This window comes from Miniopterus natalensis, chromosome 6 (genome assembly GCF_054644295.1).
Source record: "Miniopterus natalensis isolate mMinNat1 chromosome 6, mMinNat1.hap1, whole genome shotgun sequence".
Lineage (NCBI taxonomy): Eukaryota > Metazoa > Chordata > Mammalia > Chiroptera > Miniopteridae > Miniopterus > Miniopterus natalensis.
In genome coordinates, this window is record NC_142086.1 from 26,402,117 (window position 1) to 26,424,229 (window position 22,113).

The 22,113-nt window shown below is 34.6% G+C and overlaps 1 protein-coding gene across 3 annotated transcripts in view; it reads left to right on the forward strand.

The window, feature by feature from the left end:
- Positions 1–18,955, forward strand: part of ARL6 (ARF like GTPase 6) — a 29,153-nt gene extending 10,198 nt beyond the window's left edge. For all 3 annotated transcript variants that reach the window (XM_016199678.2, XM_016199677.2, XM_016199679.2), the window contains exons 6-9: positions 2,823–2,917; positions 9,293–9,422; positions 13,098–13,153; positions 18,264–18,955. In XM_016199678.2, coding sequence (XP_016055164.1) covers positions 2,823–2,917; positions 9,293–9,422; positions 13,098–13,153; positions 18,264–18,289 — 307 coding nt within the window. In that variant the 3' untranslated portion in view covers positions 18,290–18,955. The remainder of the gene's footprint in view (positions 1–2,822; positions 2,918–9,292; positions 9,423–13,097; positions 13,154–18,263) is intronic.
- Positions 18,956–22,113: the final 3,158 nt, after the last annotated feature.

The following is a 22,113-nucleotide window of genomic DNA, read 5'->3' on the forward strand; positions in this document are numbered from 1 at the left end:
GATCCAGAGCACCTCTGAGGTAGAGAGAAAAGAGTGCTTCAGATCTGGGTGTCAGTTTGGAAAAGGGAAAGTGGCATGTTGTGGTATCTTATGTTAAATTTCCTGAGGAAATGTGAGGGTTTTGGTTTTTGTTTTTCTTAAAAGAAAACCTGAGTTTTCAGTATAGTATTTTTAAAGTCCTGCTCCAATTAGGTGGTTAAAAAAAAAAAAAAATCCCTTTTAAAAATAATGTATTTCCCTGGCCTGTGAGGCTCAGTTGTTTGGGCGTTGTCTCGTGGACCAACAAGTTGCCAGTTCAATTCCCGGTCAGGACACAGGCCCAGGTTACGGGCTCTATCCCTGGAAAGGGGCATGTAGGAAGCAGCTGATTGATGTTGCACTCTCACATCGATGTTTCTCTCTCCATCTCCCTTTCTCTCTCTCTGAAAAATAAGTAAAAATATTTTTTAAATGAATAAATTAAAAAATAAAAATAGCCCGGCCAGGCGTAGCTCAGCTGTTGAGCGTCGACCTAGGATCCATGCGATCAAGGTTCAATTCCTGGTCAGGGCACATGCCCAGGTTGTGGACTCGATCAATGACTCTCTCATCATTGATGTTTCTACCTCTCTCTCTCCCCCTCTCCTTTCCTCTGTCTGAAATCAATAAAGATATATTTAAAATAATAATAATATATTTAGCTACTTTTTAAAAAATAACATTTATTTTAATTACTTTACTAAAAGCAAAAATGCATAGAAAATAGTACTCCAAAACAAGGAGACTTTTTCTTATTTGAACTCCCTTCAAAAGTTTTTTGGAAGAAGTTATTGAATTCACAAGTATTATAAATTGTAGGTTAAATGGTGAAATGGTTACTATTGAGTTTACAGTAATAGTAAATTTATTTTTTGTATCTCTATACTTTCCTGATTATTGAAGAACAAGTGCATTTTAAGCTATTAGACTGAAAGATTTAAAGGATTGTTTTAGAAGTATATAATGTACACTTTATATAATTGAGAAAGGAGCCTTCTAAACTATATACCACACATAGTTTATTATCCTGCTTTTTCAGTCAACATTCTATGATAAGGGAAATCAGGAAAAACACATGAAGACTGTAACTCTAATGGCTGCCTAATATTTTTCATATGCCTGCGCCAAAATTTGCTCAGTCATTTCTCTGTTTGGATAGGAAGGCTATTCTTGGTTTTTGAAGATTATAAACCTTCAATTAACATCTTGCTGCATAAGTCTTTGTCACACTTCATGTTTCCTTAGAGTAAATACAGAAATAAAATTACTATCTCATAGTAATTGAGCATATTTAAAGCTCTTGAAAGATATTTCCAGTTGTACCAGTTTCTATATCCACTAGTGTAGTATATGAATGTGACAATCTACATTTATTTTTTTAATTGATAGGAGAAAGTAGTATTAAAAAGTTTTATTTTTATATTTATGTGATTACTAATGATGTTGAACTTTAAAATCTTAATTTATGACTGAAATAAGTGATTCACAAAAAAGTATAAATGTCTAATAAAAATATGAAAAGATATTGAACTTCATTAGCAATTTATGAAATACAAAGTAAATAATATACTGTTAGATTAGCAAAAATTGAAAAGAATGATAAGAGCCATGCTGCAAAGGGGTAGGAAAAATGCTGGTAGTAGAATAAATTGATACAGCATTTCTGGAGGACAATTTATCAATGTTGATCTAAAACTTTAAATTTTACATATATTCCTAGAAATTTTATTCCTAAGAACAGATCTTTAAAGTTTCAAGAAATTTTAAAAAGGTATTTAAGAGGATGTTTATCTTAACACATCCATGCAGTGTAATATTTAATAACTATTCAAAGAAAGGATGCAGAGGGAATCAGTGATTTTTGAAGTGCCACTGTGATCTGTAAGTGAATCTTTAAACTAGTTCAGTGGCTGACTATCAGCTTAAAAAAATAAAATAGAATAAAATAAAAGCTATTTGTAAGTATTGTTTCAGGAGACCTATTCCAAATATATTTACATATACAGTGCTACCTCGGTTTTTGAATGTCTCCACTGAGGAACATTTCGATTGATGAACGCCGTAAACCCGCGAGTAAATGCTTCGGTTTTCGAACTCGCCCCGGAAGTGGAACATGCCACGCGGCTTCCGCTGAGGGCAAGATCCTGAGGCCCAGCTGTCAGCTGTGCATCCCTCGGTTTTCGAATGTTTCAGAACTTGAACAGTCTTCTGGAACAGATTACATTCGAAAACCGAGGTACCACTGTAGTTATGTGTTTATTGTATCTTAATGTAAAATGTATGTCTCACTATGGTTATGGTAAAAATTATTTGAGAAGCACTAGTGTAGAGCTTTAATGTTTCATATAAAAGTGGTTCAAACTATACTGTGAAAAAGATCAAGGAAATGTACATTCATGTCAGAAAGGCAGTGTATGAAACAGGAGGGTTACATTTGTATAGATGTAGATATTCATCTGTAAATACACAAAATGTCAAAATTGATTTACACAAAAATATTAATAATGATTATATTTGTATAATATGGTTGTAGTTTTGTAATTTTTTAAAATTACAAAATAACAAGTCATTAAATTTACCCTATTATCATCTAAGTGAAAAGAAATTATTTTACATGAACTATCACTAATGGTTAATATATTAATCACTCGTATGAACTAATAAGAAACAGCAGCAAAGCCTATAATGATAAATGGACATAGGATATGAAGAGATAATACAAGGTTAGGACATGCAGATGGATAATAAAGATGGGAAAATGTATAAGTTTATTTTTAATTTTTGTTATTCTTTATATTATGCAGAGATGGACAAGCCATTATTTTTGTCATTGATAGTAGTGATAGATTAAGAATGGTTGTGGCCAAAGAAGAACTTGATACTCTTCTGAATCATCCAGGTATATGTGTGTGCCTGTCAGTCTGTGGTATCTGTGCTTTGGGGTCTGTTTACATAGGATGTTTTGTTCTTTGGTTTTGGCAAAAAGTATTGCCTGCACTATACAATTACCTTTTATTATTGAGTGGAAGCCACACTGAAAAAATTAAGTTAAAAATTTTAAATGTTATTCATAACTCATAATATCTTTACCTATAGCACCATATATTTTTTAAATTGAAAAGCTTTTTGCAGTGTTTTTCAGGTCTATGATGTTTATTTCCCCCAAAATAAAAATGCCCTTTTTCCTGATTACTTAAATAATATGTGTCAGTAGCAAAATATGCGGATAGGAAAAAAGAAAGAAGAAGTAAAAATCCATGTATCTCAACACTCATTAAAATGATTTTGCATGTATGTGTAGTCACAGCATTTCTTACATATTTATTGTGGGAAGTCTTTTAAAATTCTTTCAAAATACCAGTATTAACAATTTGGTATTTTTTTTTTCATACCTTTATATGTGCCATACCATGTATCTATATCTGTTATTTATATTACACACACAGGCATCAAAGATATATTGGGGTCAGGCAGAAGTAGATTTATAGTTGTGAGTACTCGAAAAAGAGTTTATTCTTATATTATTACTAATTATTGTATTTCCATATGAACAACTATAAACCTACTTTTGTCCCACCCTGTTTAGGGTTGGTGGCTATGAGGACTGTCATTGTTATTTGCTAAAACAGGATTATATTCTATACACTTTTCAGCATCTTTCCATTCTCAAATAGTACTACATGATGGAAATTCTTTCAAGTCAGAATGCATGTATTTGAGTGTCCTTTTTGATGGTGTCTAATATGCCATTCTGGGAGTGTATCACAGTTTATTTACCTGTTGATGGAATTTTTTTTCACACTACAAATAATCTTCCAGTATGTATTGTGGAACTCTGCATTTCTAGCATTACTCATGCCTGAAAAAAAGATTTTAAGTGGTCTTTGTGCTAGGACTTGTAGAAAAGGGTAGTCTTTTAAAAGAAGTGTTTTAAAATCCTTCTTTTGAATTTGTTTAGAATTGAAACAAATAATTGGGGCTTTCTAACAGTTCTTGCTGTTAGCCACAATATCTTTGGTGGTTTTTGTCAGACAACCTCAAGCTTATTTAAATGTTTTTTGGAGAAAATTATCCAGCCTTACTTTTTGTGTGACTTTTTCACTTAAAAAAATTATTGGTCTTTTATCTGGGTTGGAAATACATTTTTGATTATGCATTCCTTTTGTATTACTCTTTCCACTCCTCCAAAGCATTGTTATGTTCACCAATGAAATGAAATCGTTCCTACAAAATCAGCTTCAAACATAATGGGAACCTTGGTTTTGCTGTATTCCAAAAATTTTGATATGTCGAATTGTCATTCTCTTTGGCCCTCTGTATCTTTTGATCTTTTATTTGTTCATTGACCTACTCACTGTTCAGTAGCATATTGTTTAATCTTGTGTTTTTCGCTTTCCGTTTGCAGTTGATTTCCAATTTTAAAGCACTGTGGTCTTAAATGTGCTTGGTATGATTTCAGTCTTCTTATATTTCTTGTGTCCCGGCATATGGTCTATCCTTGAGAGTGCGCTATGTGAACTAGAGAAGAATGATTAATCTGGTGTTCTGGGATGAAAAGCTCTCTAAATATCAGTTATGCCTATTTGGTTTAATGTGTCATTTAAGGTCAATATTTCCCTTCCGGTTTTCTTTTTGGATGACTAGCCATAGCTGTCAATGGGGTGTTAAGTCCCCAACTATAATTGTGTTTTTTTGTGTGGGGTTTTTTGTGTTTTTTTTATTGTTCACAGTGTTATAGATGTCCCCTCTTCTCCCCATTGACCCCTTCCACCCCGCACCACCCACCCCCCCAGTCCCTCACTACACCATTGTCTATGTCCTTGGGTTATGCATATGTGCATATAAATTCTTTGGTTAATCTCTCCCTTCCCACCCCCCTCCCCCATCACCCACCCCCCACCTTCCCTTTGAGATTCTTCAGTCTGATCCATGCTTCCATGTTGCTGAATCTGTTTTGTTCATCAGTTTATTAAGTTCTTTAGATTCCACATATAAGTGAGATCATGTGATGTTTGTCTTTCCCTGGCTGGCTTATTTCACTTAGCTTAATATTCTCAAGTTCCATCCATGTTGTTACAAATGGCAGTATTTCATCTTTTCTTATGACTGAGCAGTATTCTGTCGTGTACCTGTACCATATCTTCTGTATCCAGTCCTCTATCACAGGACACTTTGGTTGTTCCCATGTCTTGGCCACTGTGAATAGTGCTGGCAATGAACACAGGGGTGCATATATCTTTGCGAATACATGTTTTCTAGTTTTTCGGGTATATGCCCAAGAGAGGGATTACTGGGTCGTATGTTAGCTCTATTCTTAATTTTTTGAGGACTCGCCAGACTGCTTTCCATAGTGGTTGTACCAGTCTACATTCCCATCAGCAATAAATAAGGGTTCCCTTTTCTCAACAACCCCTCCAGCACTTGTTACTGCTTGTCTTGTTGATAATAGCCACTCTAACAGGTGTGAGGTGGTATCTCATTATAGTTTTGATTTGCATTTCCCTAATTGCTAGTGAGGATGAACATCTTTACATATATCTGTTGGCTATTCATATGTCTTCTTGGGAGAGGTGTCTGTTCAGGTCCTCTGCCCACTTTTTGATTGGGTTGGTTGGTTGGTATTGAGTTTTATGAGTTCTTTATATATTTTGGAAATTAAACCTTTGTTGGAGCTACTGTTTGCAAATATCTCCCATCTGGTTGGCTGCCTCTTTGTTCTGTTAGTTTGTTTTGCTGTGCAGGTTTTCAGTTTGATATAGTCCCATTCATTTATTTTTGCCTTTACTTCCCTTGCCTTTGGGGTCAAGTTCATAAAATGTTCTCTATGACCAAGGTCTGTAAGTTTGGTAACTATGTTTTCTTCAATGTAACTTATTGTTTCGGGTGTCATATTTAGGTCTGTGATCCATTTTGAGTTAATTTTTGTATATAGGAACAAACTGTAATCCAGTTTCATTCTTTTGCATGTGGCTTTCCAGTTTTCCTGGCACCATTTATTGAAGATAGTCTATTACACCTTTATGTGTTTCTGGTTCCTAACCCTAACCCTAACCCTAGTGTCTGTCTGTTATTTTAGTTTGGTAGTATTCTATGATTTTTTTCCCTCAGTTTCCTCTTTTTTTATGCTACGTATCTCAGTCCTAGATTTTGTGTGTGTGTGGTTACCATTAGGTATATGCACAATGTCTCACATTTGTATGTTAAGCAGGGAATCCTTTGTTGTTATAGCTGTCCCACCTATAACTTCAGGGGGAGAGATCTGGAGATCCCCTCATGTTGACATGCTGCTGACGTCACTGGTTTGGGTTTATTTCCTTCCTTGTAATGTCCTCATCTGATTTTGTATCAGTGTTACCGAGACCTCATAAAATGAGTTGGAGAGTATATATACTCTTTTTCTTTTTTGTTTTTGGATTTGTGTAGAATTGGTGTTATTTCTCCCTTAAGTGTTAGAATATAACAGTGAAGGGATCTGTGTCAGTATTTGATGTGTGTGTTGAGGGTGTTAGGGGCATGAATTATGGATTCCAGTCCTTGAATGATGTAAGACCATTAAAGCTGTATATTTCTTCTTGGGTAACTTTTGCTAATTTGTGACCAAATTTATTAATGTATCTAAGTTGTCAAATTTATTGGCATAACATTATTTATAACATCCTCTCATTATCCATTTAATGTCTACAAGATCTATGTGATATATCTTCTTTCCTTCCTGATATTGGTAATTTATGTTTCCTCCCTTTCCTCTTGCTCAGTCTTTTAAAAAGTTTATTGGTCTAAGAACTTCTGGCTTTTTAAATTTCCTCTTTTGTCATTACTTTCTACTCTTGATTTATTATGAACTGTCTCTACTTACCTTGTATTTCATTGTCTCTTTTTCAGATGGAAGTGATTTTACACCTTTTCTAATATAAGCATTTTATACCTTCCTTTCCTAATATAAGCATTTAAAGCAATATATATTCTCTAAGGATTTAGCTACATGACACAAATTTTGATAACTTTTTTTTAAATTATCTGGTTCAAAGTATTTTCTAACTTACCTTGTGAATTCTCCTTTGACTCTTGGAATCTTTAGTAGTATATTATTTATTGGGGAATAATTGTAGGTATCTTTTGTTATAGATTTTTATGGGGGAATTTTATAGGTATCTTTTTGTTATAGATTTTTAATTTAATTCCACTTGATCAAAGAACATTCTGTATAATTTCATCCTTCAAAATACATGGCCCAGCACATATGGTCTCACTTGGTGAATGTTCCACCTACAATTAAATAGAATGTATTTTTCTGTTGTTGCGTGAAAAGTTCTATAAATGACAGTTGATAGTGTTGCTCTTATCTTCCACATTCTTGCTGATTTTTTGTTTCTTCTGACAGTTTCTGAGAGAGGGATGTTGAAGTATCTATGATTGTGGATTTCTTTGTATTTCCCCTTTAATACTGTCAAGTTTTGCTTTATGTGTTTAGAAGCTTGTTTATTAGATACAAACACACTTAAAATTGTTTTTTGTCTTCTAGATTAATTGACCATTTTATAATTTTTAATGCCTTTCTTTTTCTTTGATAATACCCTTCATCTTTTAAAGCTACTTTGTCTGATAGAGTAGTGTAGCCATGCCAGCATGCATGATTTCCATCCTTTCACTTTCACCTTGTTCATGTGTTCAAAGTGTGTTTCTTATAAACATCATTTAGTTATGTTGCTTTTTTATCTATTCTTACATTCTCTGCTCCAGAATAAATTCCAGCTGGACTAATTTAAATGTAAAAATTACACTATTACAGCAGTAGAAGAAACTGTGGGAGATTTTTTAAAATAATTTTGGGTCAAGAAGAGGCCTTTCTAACTATTAACACAAAACCCAGAATCCTAAAAAAAAAACGAAAGAAAGAAAATCAATGACTGTGACTCCATAAAAAGTTTTGAATTGCAAAATGAACCATGAGCAGTCAAAGGCAAATGGCAGGCAAGGGAAACTATTTGTATTTCATATCATAGCTGCAAGGCTTATTTCCTTTCTACTTAATCCATTTCTACAAATCAATGAGAAAATAAAAACTAATAGAAAATGGGAAAACGATATGCCAAGATTGTTCATTCAAAAGGAATTATAAACATCTTTGGAATGTATAGAAAGATTCTTGACTTTTCTCAGAACAGGGTAAGTAAACACATTCTCATAGTACTTTTTATGTATCACTGGAAACACTCTTATACAATGTTGTTTAAAGTGTGATTTGATACAATTTTTAAGGTAAGGCAGTTAGATAGGTAATCGCTATCTATCAGAATAGCAATTTACATATCCTTTGACCCAGCAATTCCATTTCTCAAATTTATACAGCAGACATACTGGACCATTTAAAAAAGTTCTGCATTTTATTCATCACAACATTATTTATAGTTGTAAATATTGACAGCAACATAAATATATGTCATTTGCATCTGGTTAAATAAATTATGGCACATAGTACTAAAAGACAAAATATTCCACAATAGTTAAAATAATGAAGAAACTACTCTATATGTACTAATAATGGATAGTCTCCAAGATATGAAATTAAGTGAAAAGCACAAGGTATAAAAAATGAGAATAGTTTTCTACTCTTTGTATAAAGAATCATATATAATAATTATTTACAAATACATAAAATATTTCTAAAAACTTCATATAATGGTTGCCTATGGGTTGCCTCTTCTAAGGAGGACGAGTGAATGGCCTGGGACAAAGGTGAGAGGGACATTCTTTTACTGCATACCATTCTGTGTCTTCTGAATTTTGAACTATTTAAATGAATTATCTATGCAAAACAGGGGAAAATGTTTCCAACATTGGAACAAGGTAAAAATATCTTAAAATATCTAGCTTGTTACCTATAATACTGTGATTAAAATCTAAACTCAGGATCCATTTCATCTACTTCTATTTGAAATTTGCCTCCTTTGTGTTGACAATAAAAATGAAACAAACCTAATATTTGACACCTTTGTAGGTGCTACTCAGTGACTGCTTAATGAGACTCCTACATCCACCTCACCTGCCTTTGTGTTAAAGCTCCAACCAGAAGGCAGGTAGTCTTGGAAGAAGTGTTTTTTAAATTCTCGTATCACACAGATATGCCTCACAGTCTGTGTCTTTAAAAGTTTATGCATTTGTGGTATAGAAAGAAGTGATTGGGAAACAATTTTAGTGAATTTCAATTTTAAGGATTTGTGGGGAAATGACTGAAAGGCTGGAAGTATGATGATGGCCTTATTTTCTATTTCAGATATTAAGCACCGCCGAATACCAATCTTATTCTTTGCAAACAAAATGGACTTAAGAGATGCAGTGACATCTGTGAAGGTGTCTCAGTTGCTGTGTTTAGAAAACATCAAAGATAAGCCATGGCACATTTGGTAAAGTTTTAGATTTATTTTTCATTTTATCATTTTGAAAAAATCTCCAAGCTTCAGTGTTTCTTTTTCAAGCTCATTTTATAAGTGACCTAGCACGGGGGTGTGTAAGCTAAGGATTTGGTTTTATAGAATGTGGCATTTCAGGTGTTCATGAATTTATTACTATTAAAACCTTTCAAATATTTGGGGGGATAAAAAAATATAAACAACTCTTTAAAAGAATAAATTTAAACAGCCTACTCACTCACCCAACTTCAGCCACATTGATTTCCTTCTACACATTGAATCAATCAACCACAATCCCATCTCAGGGCATTTCCACTTGCTACTCCCTTTGTCTAAATCATTCTGCAAAGTAATATTCCTGGCTTGCTGTTGCACTTCCTCAGGAGAGAGACCTCCCCTGATAATTCTCTAAAATATCACTCTGCCTTACCCTGCCTCATTTTTTTCCTTTCTTTGCATTTTCTGTTGCCATGAGGCCTCTTCATTTTTTTCCCCTTTGTTTTATAGTCTGTCTTTTTACACTATTGCATTAGTACCATGAGAACTAGGGTTTTATCAGCTTTCTTCTCTCTGTTACCCCTGGAGTACATGGTACTTAGTAGGTTCACAATAAATATTTGCTTATATGAATAAATATAAATGGAAATACTAATCTTGCTTGAACATACTAATTAAGTTGAACTCATAAGTAGTGTCTGAAATTATTTTACATTGTTTATTAGATAGTATTTTAGCGCCTGCCACTACCTGTCATTAAGCTCCCTCTGTCCACCACTTACCTCCCCACCACTGCAAGGTATCCTTCTCTCTAGATTTTCCCTTTTTATAAGATGGTATCTGTGGAGAAAGGCTGAACACAGAGGCAGAGAAACCCACTACCTCTAGAAGAAGAAACAATGTGAAGCAAGGAGTTCATAGAGCTCAGAGACTAACTCTGAGAGCTAACCTTGGTGCTGAAAGAGGAATAGCCTGGAAGAGAGCTGAGGAAGCCCTTGAATCTCCTCAGTACTCAAGGCCTCCAGCACCTCTACCCAGGAGGGAAACACTGCATATCTCAAGTAAAACCCTCCTTACTTTGGAACAGAATAAAAGTCAGCATTTACTAAATGATTCTTGACTTGGAATTTGAGGTTCTGTGGTATTTTGTTGGTAAAGAGAGGAGGGATTTGGGGTAGAGAAATATCTTAAGATGGAACCTTAGCTTTTCTCTGCATCATTTAGGTAAATCCTACCTAAACTGATAATGTCTAAAGTAGAATAATTTTACATTTTTCCATTGTATTAAGTATTGTGAGTGCTTTGATAGAAAGTACAACATTCAAAAAATGGGTCTAATTAGTAAAAGATGCAGTCCTGCTTTTAATTTTGAAGAAGTTAACTTTGCAAATGGAAAAATCTATACTTGAAATAACTAGCACTTGAAATTTAAAACAATTATTGAGTTGTGACATCTAAATATTTTTCAGTGAGAGAAAAAGTAATATCCTGATGCTATAAAGATGTGGAATATTATATTTCCAGTTTCTGTGTTTTCTGTATAACTTATAGAAGAATGCCAAGTATTTCTTTAAACTTCTTAATTCAAACTGGACATTTCACTAAGTTTCCATTACTGCTTCATTTGTTAAGTTTGTTGTTTTATTTTTTGCAATTATTTTTAAAGCATGTATGACATTGAAAATACATTTATCCTTTTCAGTTTCAGAGATAAAGGTAACGTACAGTAATGTAGAGATAAAGTGTTGCATCTCTTGCCTCAGGCACAAGTAAACTTACTGGATGATAAAGGATTAGAGAGACATAAAGTCTGGAAAATTAAAGGAAAACTTTTATGGTTTATTTTTTACTATTGTACTAAACATATAGTTAGCTCTGATTTTCAGGATCTGATTGCAGTGTTGTTCTTCCTGTGTGTCCTCTGACTCAGTCCCTGGCGTGATATGTATATGTTTTTGCTTGTTTACTATCTTGTGAGGGAGCCAGATAGTAAAAGAGGTAAATAGATGTATGTACTGTCATCTGGGAAGGAGGAGAAAAATAAAGTGGGGCAATAAGATAAAAAGCAATGAGAGAGAGACTCCCTCTCTGAGGTCTAATCAAGATCAGAGAGCAGTTCACACAGGGTTTGGAGGAAGAGCCTTCCAGATGAAGAGGCCAGCAAGTGACACTATTGGGCGAGAAAGGACCTGGGATATTTCAGAAGGAGCAAGAAACCCAAGCTGACCGGAGCAGAGTGATCTGGGGGCATTTGTAGGACATGAAACCCCTGAGGAATAGCCAGGGGCCGTGTCACATAGGGCCTCATAGAGCATGGTGAAGACTTTGGCTTTTATTTAGTTACAGGTCTTATGATTTATTTGAAAGGAAAGTAGAATTCAAACAGTTGGAAATTAGTAGGAAAATATGCAGGATTTTAGTAGGGCAGTGACTTCTCCACCAAAGGGAAAGGATTTCCTCATTTTATTGCTTATTCAATACCGTAGTCTTGTTTGGGACTGTAGGTGTGTGATAAAATCAATACATTGATCTTTTTTGATACAAATATTTTAGTTAACTGATGTCTTGCTATTGATATGGATAATCTATAGTTTGCTTTGAATAATTGTTCGCCTCATGCTGTTTGTTTGTCTTCCTATTTTAAAATATATTCTTAATCTAATAAGTAATTCCTCAGAAGTAATTTCTGGTTTGATTAGAATCTAATTAACTCTTGTAGGTAATTTAGTACATTTTAAAATCATGCTTCAGTGCACTAAAAGGAACCCTAATTCAGAAAATCTAATAATGTATACTAATTACTATTATGCAATGACTATTAGATCAGTAAAATGTTATGAGAAACCATCAGTTGGTGTCTTGGAAAAGATTGGTACTCAAAAAATCCTTTACATTTTATTTTAGTTTATAACTTAATTATAATTATTTATAAAATATCACATTAAGGATTTAAGTTACTATCTTGAGAATGGTAAGATCATGAAAACACCCTGTTTTATGTACATATCTCAAATATTTAATTCCCATAATAACCATGTCAGGTGAATAGTAACATTCCCTCTTACAGATGCTAAAACTGAAGACAGGAGAGTTAAATAACCTATCCAGGTTCCTGAAGCCAAAAAGTACATAACTATTATTGAAATCTTCTGGGATTTTTCTTTTATTCTACTGGTTTTACCAAAGTTATAATTACAGGTTAAACCCTATAGGTTTATGCAACATTTGAAATCAAATCCCATTTCAAATAAAGTCACTGCATCCTATGGCTAAATTACAACCTAAGTCAAGCATTTCTAATAAATAACTGCTCTTGAGTCAGTGGGGCTGGGCAAAGTAGGAAGGGAGACTCTATAAAACTTTTCCACCACTGGAAAAATAACTCAAAGTAATGTCAGTCTGAGTACTATTCCTGAAATAACGTTTTATTGAAACACTTTTCCAAATGCAATACAAATTATGTCAATACAAGTTATGGATCATTTTCTCCTGTCTTACTCTGGAACACTCAGACTTTTATTTCTTATGTACATTCAGTTTCAGTGCTTAACCAGCTTTGCTCATATATGTGTTACTAGAATATATTAATTTGCCATATGGAAAATTGTAGTTATTTATCCTTATAGTTCTACGATATAATGAAATGGACATTTCTCATGGGTCTAATTTCAGTGCTAGCGATGCCGTGAAAGGAGAAGGGCTGCAAGAAGGCGTAGACTGGCTTCAAGGTACATCAGAGCACAGCCCATCCTCAGCCTGTATTTCCTTTTCATTCACGTTTTCTTTCCTTCTTTAACATTTTATTTTTATTATATCACTGCCTTTTTCCCCCTCTTGTTTCCATTTATTTCTGCTGTCAGAAAATACACTACAGTAAGTATCCAGTATCTTACTCCATTTACTTCTGTTACATTTTTCTAAAGGATTTATTTAAATAAGTATTTGCATTTTTACAGTCAATATACGTGACAACTGTAGAAATATTTTTAATTTATAGCAGTAAATTTCTACAAAATCTAGTAATAGAAGCACATTTGAAGTTTGCGACAAATTTTAGGCCTTACTGTCAGTTACTAAAATAAGTCTGCATGGTACGTATTTTAAGAATGCTTTACTCCATACATCTTCATTTGCACATAACGTGTTTGCACAACCTTTAGCACTCATTTAGAATTGTGAATGCTGGCATTCTGTTGGTGTTTTGTATATTGCAGCTCTATGTTATTGATCCGCGTAGCTCTCCTAGGTTGGTGCGGGCTTACTTTGTTATTAATCCTCACCCGAGGATATGTCTTTATTGACTTTTAGAGAGGAGGGAGAGAAAAAAAAAGGACATCGATCCACTGCCTCCATGTGCACCATACTGGGAATTGAGCCCGCAACCTAGGTATGGGCCTTGACCAGGAATCAAACCCACAGCCTTTTGGTGTGTGGGACGACACTCAAATAGAGCCGCCTGGCCAGGGCTGCACTGGCATTTAATTCTAGTCGCGTGTGATTCCTTTTCCTCCTCTGCATGTCATGGTGGATCTTTGAACCAAAGAAATACTACATTTATGTATGGCAAGAGTAGCCTGCTTACCCATACAATGATATGTTTCTTTGGTTCAAAGTACCAAATGTACATCTGACATATTTTTTATGTGTTATCAGTAAAATATGGCGTTATAGTTAACTGCACAGACTTTTATCAATCTTTCTCTTTTGTAGCCATCATAACATTTACCATTAAACTGCAAAGAACACCCTGGCCAGTGTGGCTCAGTTGGTTGGAGTGTTGTGCCATACAACAAAAGGTTGTGGAATCAATTCCCTGTTGGGGCACATACCCAAGTTGCAGGTTCCATCCCTAGTTGGGGTGCATGTGGGAGACAATGGATCGATGTTTCTCTCTCACATTAATGTTCCTCCCTCTCCCTCTCTCCCTCCCCCTCCCCCTCTACCACCCGCCTTCCCTCCCTCTCCCTCTCTCTAAAAAAGTCAGTAAAAGAAAGAAGCTAAAAAAAATTACATTAAAAAATAAACTACAAAGAACATTCTAGTTATAATTTTATAATTAAGTGAAGCTTAATTGAAAACCTCTAGTGATTCTCAGAATAACTACTGGAAATTTGCTGTGAATACACCAACTTAGTGTCTTAGATTGTGGTAAAGAAGTGGGCAAAGTTAAGGATCTGATTCCCACATAAAACCTTGGTTGCAGAGGAACATTCCAAAGAAGATACCAAAAGCATATTTTCAGCCTTGATTCTTATTTACAAGTGCTTATTATTGCTCACAATAAAGACATCATGGATCAAACCCCACTATTGTTCATAACAAAGTAATTCAGAGCACAGTAACCACTAAAAATATGTTGATATAGTTATCTGAATTTTACATCACAGCTCTAGCGTAGCTCTCTCTTCCCTTTTTTTTTTTTTGGTTTTCTTTTGTAACAATGAGGCCACTAGGTGTCAGTAACAATCCAACATCACTATGCCACTTGCCAGCTCTGGTCCTGTCACCTAATTTTTGTGTCTCTCTGACTTTTCTGATTCATTATCTTTGCATCTTACCTCCCAAGTCTTTGTAAGGAGAGTACATTATTGAAAATATTTTTGTGCCCTTATGTTGCCATATTTTTTTATGTAACTGTTACAACAGTTCTCTGCAAGGTAAGTTAGTTGTAACCCAGTTTTATGTAGGCATCATGTAATAGTAGTTAAAAAGAACTTGGGCTTTTGAGTCTAGCAGATTCATTCCACTACTTATTATTAATTAACAGCTCTTGTGAAGATATTTGTTTTCATCTGTAAAATTTAAAAAATAAAATGTCAAAATTGTTGTACAGATTAAATGAAACAGTGTATGTGTTAAAATCCCTAGCATAAGAAAACACTCAAATATTAAATGCACCCTTTTATCTAACTGCTCTATTTAATAATGAAACTTTGTACATAGATTAAAAAGTATGAATAGGAAATCCTTTGTTTTTATTTCTTATGCAATAGTGAACAGTTTGCAATGTGATACTCTTCTCTCTCTGGATTTGAAAAGAGGCAAAAACTTACTTTACAAAATAGGTAACAGTATATGGGAGACTTGCTGTACCTTTAACTAACTTACTATCCAAAAGTTTTTATGTAAATCTAACGGTGAAAGATGTTCTGAATTTATCTCTTCATTTTGTTTCCAAAATTCTGAAATTGCCTAGCTTGGTAAACAAGAAGGTCCTTGGACCAATTTAATTTTATTAAGTTTAAGGCTGACATTTCTGGGGTGAAATGTTAAATGACACATTTTGTGCCATGATTCCATTCTTTTTTGGAAGGATCCCCAGTCATTACCTGTTTATCACAGCCCAAAGACAAGAATCCCTGAGTAGACTGAAGTATTTTTTTAAACCAGCAGAGAAGGTATAAGCTGTTTCCTAGCTCTGAAACTTTGAAGTGAGATATTTATAAAAAGAAATCCTCCCACGTGACTAAGGAAGCTTACTCATTTTATCACTTTATCTGTAGGGGAAAGGGCAGTGCTTTCAGATTTTAATGTAAGACATAACCTGTTCACATGGGTGGTCAGTGAAAGGGGATTGAACACGCTGTCATCCCCCTCAACTCTCACTAACAGTAGAGGGACTTCTGTTGAAAGACATTAACCCTAAGGGCAAAAAGAATGAGAATGACAAAAACTGCAACCAGATTTTAGAAGTTGGACATCCAGTGAATGTTGAATAACTTAACAGATCCGATGAACGCTGAATGACCTAACAGACTTAAAGGCCTTTTCTCTTAGCAGAGGGAGCTGAATTCTAAGCTAGCACTGGGGAAAGTTGGAAAGCTAATTTACATTACACAGCCCCTCAAAGGCTCCATATTGGTGGAAACTGGAAATAAGAGAGGTGGGGCTGAAAAGAGAAGACGCATCCCTACATCTTTAACGCAAAAGAAGATTGAAGGTTCATTCTCTGCAGAGAGTCAAAGGGAGTTTCTCTGGACTGGAGAACAGCAGGCACAACTGTGTGTGGTAGTGCTGAACTGTAAACGAGGAGTAACTGGAAGTTTTCATACCAAATATTACAACCCTCTTCTGCCTTCTGCTTCTCCCAGAAAACACTGGCAGTAGGCACGAGATAGAAAGTGATCTTTGAGGAATGATACCAGCCTAAGAGGAAAGAGCTAGTGGTATTAACACCAGAGATTCCCAAGGGAATGACTTAGCTAGAGACACTAGAATGAAGACGACATTTGACAAGCCTAACACGCGTATCAACATTCCAGTCAGCTTTAGTGTTCACTCATGCATATGAGAAGATTGCAAAGGATCCCCAGGCATTTGAGGACCAAAACATTATGAATTATGGAACATAAACAGGAAAAGTAGGTTAGAAGTAGAATTTATATAGGGAAAACATTTCAAAAAACTAGTAGAGTATCAACAAAGAACCAAAAGATGAGTTCTTGGAAAATAGAATAGTAGAAATCAAAAACCCAATTAAAAGAAGATAAAATAGAGGTACTCTCAGAAAGTAGAACAAAAAAAAAAGACTAGAAAAGTGGAAAGAAAAAGTAAGGGGTCATGTTTCGGGGGCTTGATATCCAAATAACAGGAATTTCAGAAAGAGCACAGAAAATAGAGGGGAGAAAAATCATCAAGTAGTATTTTCAAGAACTGAATGATGAGTCTTTAGTTGAAAGTTCTCTTGAGAGCTTAATGCAGTGGATAAAAATATTCTAACCGTAGCAAGCACATCATTATTAACAGTTAACACTGAAGTCAGTGGAAGAGTCTACAAACTTCATGAGAAGAAAATAAAAGGTTTCGTGTAAAGGATACAGAATAGCATCCGACAGCAACACTTGGAAGCTGTAACATAATTGGGTGGTACCTGGAACAGTCCAAGGAGGAAATTAGGGAATTATGTTCTCCGGCTGTATCAATGTATCGTGACTGTAGAATTAAGACATCTTCAGCCACAGAAAGTCTCAAGAATGTATGTTCTGTACCTTTTACTAAGGTAGCCACTGAGGAGTACTCATTGAAAATGAGGAAATAAACCAAGGAGAAAAAATCAAGGGTCCTGAAACAGGAAAATAAGTACAAGAGTGTGGGGGAGGAATCCTCTGGATGACAGTGAAGATGCTAGAATGAGAGTGAAAGATCTCTTGTGAAAATAACTGGTCCAGATTAGAGAGTTTTGGAAGGCTCTGATGAAATTGATAGACTCTGTAATGTGCTTCATAATAAAGGTTTAACCAGTGTAGAGTAGTGGGATTGAAGCAGTACATAAAAAGCAGAGAGGCGGGGTTGGGGGGTAAGGAACAATTATTACCTCCAGGGAAAACAAAATGTAGTTGAATACAGAAGTAACTGGGGCATACACCTGTCTCAGCTGTGACTAGCACTGACAGTCACTGATGATGACCACATTACTTTGTTACGACAATGGGAGTATTGAAAGCATTATGGGGTTGCAGAGAGCAGCATAGGGATAGGTGAGAGCTGGAACCTCATATTAAATGGAAGGAACTGGTATTTCAACAGGTAATAAAGTATACTATTTAGAGATAAAGAGGAAATCGCCTAAAAGGGAGTTGGAAGTAGTTGCCTATCAAAGGCTGAAGGCGATGAGGCCAGGGACTGCTCATTTTTTATGCAGCCACATAGAACTAATTGACTGACTCTGTGCATATACGACTCGACAAAAAATGAAAACTATAGTATGAATTATGCCTTTTTTATAAAAAGTGTATGCATAGGTTTCTACTGTGTTGTTCTAGATTTGTCTCAGATTATGTTAAAAAATAGATTTTTCCCTGTAGAGACCAATAATTTCTTGTCTATTTTTTTTATCAGATCAGATCCAGGCTGTGAAGACATGAAAAGATAGTATTCGGAAACCTCAACGATTGTCAATTCAAGGAACATGTCTTAAGGCAAACTGAATATGTTAAATATTTTTAAAGATGGTAGTGCATCTTAAGAACACTTTATAATCTGCTTGCATTTATGGACTGAATAAACTTTATAAGAATATAGGACTTCATGTATGCTAATCTGGCCATTAATTATATGAAAATAAATCCTCAGAAGGGCTCACCAGAATTTTCAACTTGGTAAAGATCTACACTTGAGTGTAATGAGAATATTTAAAATCCATCTCAATATCTCAACATGAATTATTAGATCTTTAATGTATTTTATTTTTTATTGTCTTCAAAAATGTTGGTTTATAGTATGGCTGCAGTGTGCTTGTGAAAAAGAACTTTAAATATAAGGGACCATGGATAATTAATGTATATTAGATTTTTACTAAATGTCACATCAATAAAGCATAAAATCTAATGTACCAACTAGTGTGCTTTGTTTATGCTGAAAGAACAACGCTATGTTAATATTGTATTTGGTGTTTTACTGTTAGACACTTGCCAATCTGAGACCAAGTTACGCAGAAGTTATTTATCCAGCTAATATTTATTGAGCATCTCTGTACCTGTACTAGTCTGGCATCATCCTACACAATGGTGAAATAAAAAGTAATTAAGACATATTCCTTATCCTTGGAGAACTTAAAATTTAATGAGGGAGAATTTGAGAATTTTTTAATATATCATATCTAATATTATTTCACTGGCTGAATGAAAATACCTTATCTTAAGATTAAGAGTTATAAAAATGAATTAATGTGTGATTCTTCAATAATTATTATAACTGACTTCTTGTTTCTTCCTTTAAAATCCCTCCAGTCTGCTATAGTACTTTGTTAAAATAGATTGACTCACCAAACTTTTTTTTTCTGAGCATAAACTGCTACATAAATGTTCTTTAAAATTTTAGACATCTCAGGTATCCACCATATGCAGATTGTGTTATTCTCACAACTTAATTAGAGATCCTTAGAATTATGAACTCTAAATAGAAGCTCTGATTTTAAATCAAATCACTGGGAAAACCTGTGCAAAGCAATGGTGTCAATTCCAAAAAAGATTGCATATAAAGAAAAACTGGAATATTCAATGTGTAACATCTTAAACATCCTTAGCTGTGAAAACAGTAGAAATAGAAGCAAGAGGTGAGTAATAAAGATGTGTCATAGGTAGTGGTATGTTTCAGAGGCTTGAATAAAATAATTTTAAAACTACAGTAAAAGTTCTGTGATCCACTTTCTCATAGTCCTGAAATTCCAGTGGTTTGGAATTTGGCAAATGGAAGTTACCCAGGATGTGCCAGTGGTGCAGTACTCTCAGCTAGCTTGCCAGCCCTTCATAAATTGCTTTTTGATAGGGACAAAAAGCAAGACTCGTTGAGTTGACTCAGATGTAAAAAGGGCACGAGGCAAACAATGTAACTTAACAGAACTAGTACTCTGTAACTGATTCAAGAGGATGCAGAAAGGGGTGTTTAAGAGAATTGAAGTCTTCACATATCATACGGTAACAATGACAATAATAATAGTTATCACTCTATGATCTCTATTTTTGAGCAAGATATTATATCACACGTGTGATTTTGTACCATTTAATCCTCACAATAGCCTTATGTGGTAGGTTCTATTATATGTTTTATAGATAAGAAAACTAAAACCTATGAAGTTAAGTCATTTGCTGAAGGTCACAGCTAATAAACGGTGGTGCCGAGATTCAGAACCTATCTGTTTAAAATGGATGATTCGAGAGACAAGAGTATTTCAGATATTAGAAATATACAGGTGTCTGCCATAAAAATAGCTAAAAGGATTGCAAAGGTTCTCTCTGTGGAAGGAGATCAGGATGGGGTGGGAGTTGGTCAGAGATAAGGGACTATTATTTTTTCCTTTTGCTTGTTTTAACTGTTTAAACACTTCAGATTTTAAATTCTGGGCATAAAGGACTGATAAAAATAATTTTTAGGTTGCTACTCAGTTAATTAGTGTTCCGTAAACTACGGTAAGTCGTACCTATGCAAGTGTTTAGACAAAAGAGAAGTACTTTTTTTTTGTTTTCATCTCCAAATCTAATTTATATTCTGTAAACTTCCATTCTTACTCTGCACTTTCATGTCAAGATTATGTAGAAACAAGTTGGGCAACAATAGCCACAGGATGCCATATAAGTGTGTACAAGCTGAGGTTATTGTGTTTGTATTTAACATATACAATTAAAATTTATTGCATTATAAAGCTCAAGCAGGTGTTTTTTCATGTTTAGACATCACTGTGTAACAAAGTTTAATTTATAAGCTCTATATTTCAATATAACACCTCATAAAGTGTTCAAAACTTACCCTATTGTATGTTTTGCATTTAAATATATATGGCCATATTCAGCTCGTGCTTTGTAAATCACAAAAGGGCTAACATATATTTTTTTTCATTTATAGGTTGCCTGCTAAAATTATGAATTGTCTCCTCATTGCTCAAGTTATTTTTTTCCTTTGGAATTTTTGGCACATCATATTATTAGTCTTGCACATAGCTAAGACAAATACATCCTGCATATAACTCTGATATATTTAAAATGCTGTAGCATTTTAACTGTGTGCATATTTTCTGCTTTCTGATTATTCCCCCTTCTTAGTTTAAAAGATAAAAGTGATATTAAATGGATGTTAAAGTAAGTTGTTTATTTCTATGCCTGAAGAGAAATACTATAATGAGTAAAAAATGGTGGTTGTATTTAATTGACTGTTTCGGGCAATTTATTCCATTTTCGTAGTCATTGTTCCTTGTTAAGGATGCTTCTGCTAGGGTTTGCAAAGGACTTCCTCAAAACCATTGCTCTTCCTTCTGATCACTCCGTTTCCATGCCCCTCTTGGAGGCTTCATCAACATACAGCATTTTGGGGTGTGTTTTTTAATAGATTTTTAGAGAGAGAAAGAGAAACATCGATGTGAGAGAAAAATACCGATCAGCTGCCTCCCGCGCATTCCCCAGCCAGGAATGGAGTCCCCAACCCGGTATGTGCCCTGACTGGGAATCCAACCGCCACCTTCTAGTGTACGGGACAACCACCAACTGAGCCACACCGCCCAGGGCAACATACAGTGTTAAACTGTTTTCTGGTGATTTAGAATTAACCAAAACGGACAAATTAAATACTCCATATTTCAAGTTGCTGAATAATGCTAGAAGTCATACAGGAATAGCAGGTATTTTGAAAATAAAATTTAGTTAGAAATATAGCAGGAGTAATAAACATTTTTATAGTGTTGACTATTGTGTCATGCACTTTATGAGCACTGCATAGGGTGGGCAAGAGTAGGCTTGTAGTTGTAAGTATACACGAAACAGTTTGTTGTATTATTTATTAATTATTGTATTTCCATACAAACAACTATAAACCTTTTGCCCCACCCTATATACAGGCACACCTCATTTTATTGTGCTTCACTTTATTGCCCTTCACAGATGTTGCATGTTTTACAAATTGAAGGCAAGACTCTCCACGAGCGAAAGGATTACAGGAGACTTTATTACATGGTCTGGATTTGAACCCGCAATATCTCCAAGGTATGGTATGTCTGTATTAATTTATTTAATCCTCATAACAACCTTATGAGGTAGATGCTGTTATCTCTATTATACAGATAGAGGGTCAGCAAGATTTCCAAGACCTTATATCAACACATATCCCTTGAGCTAATAATTATTTTACATTTCTAAAGCCTTTCTTTTGAATATTTCTTTATTTAAATCATTTTTTCAGTTACAGCTGACATACTATTATA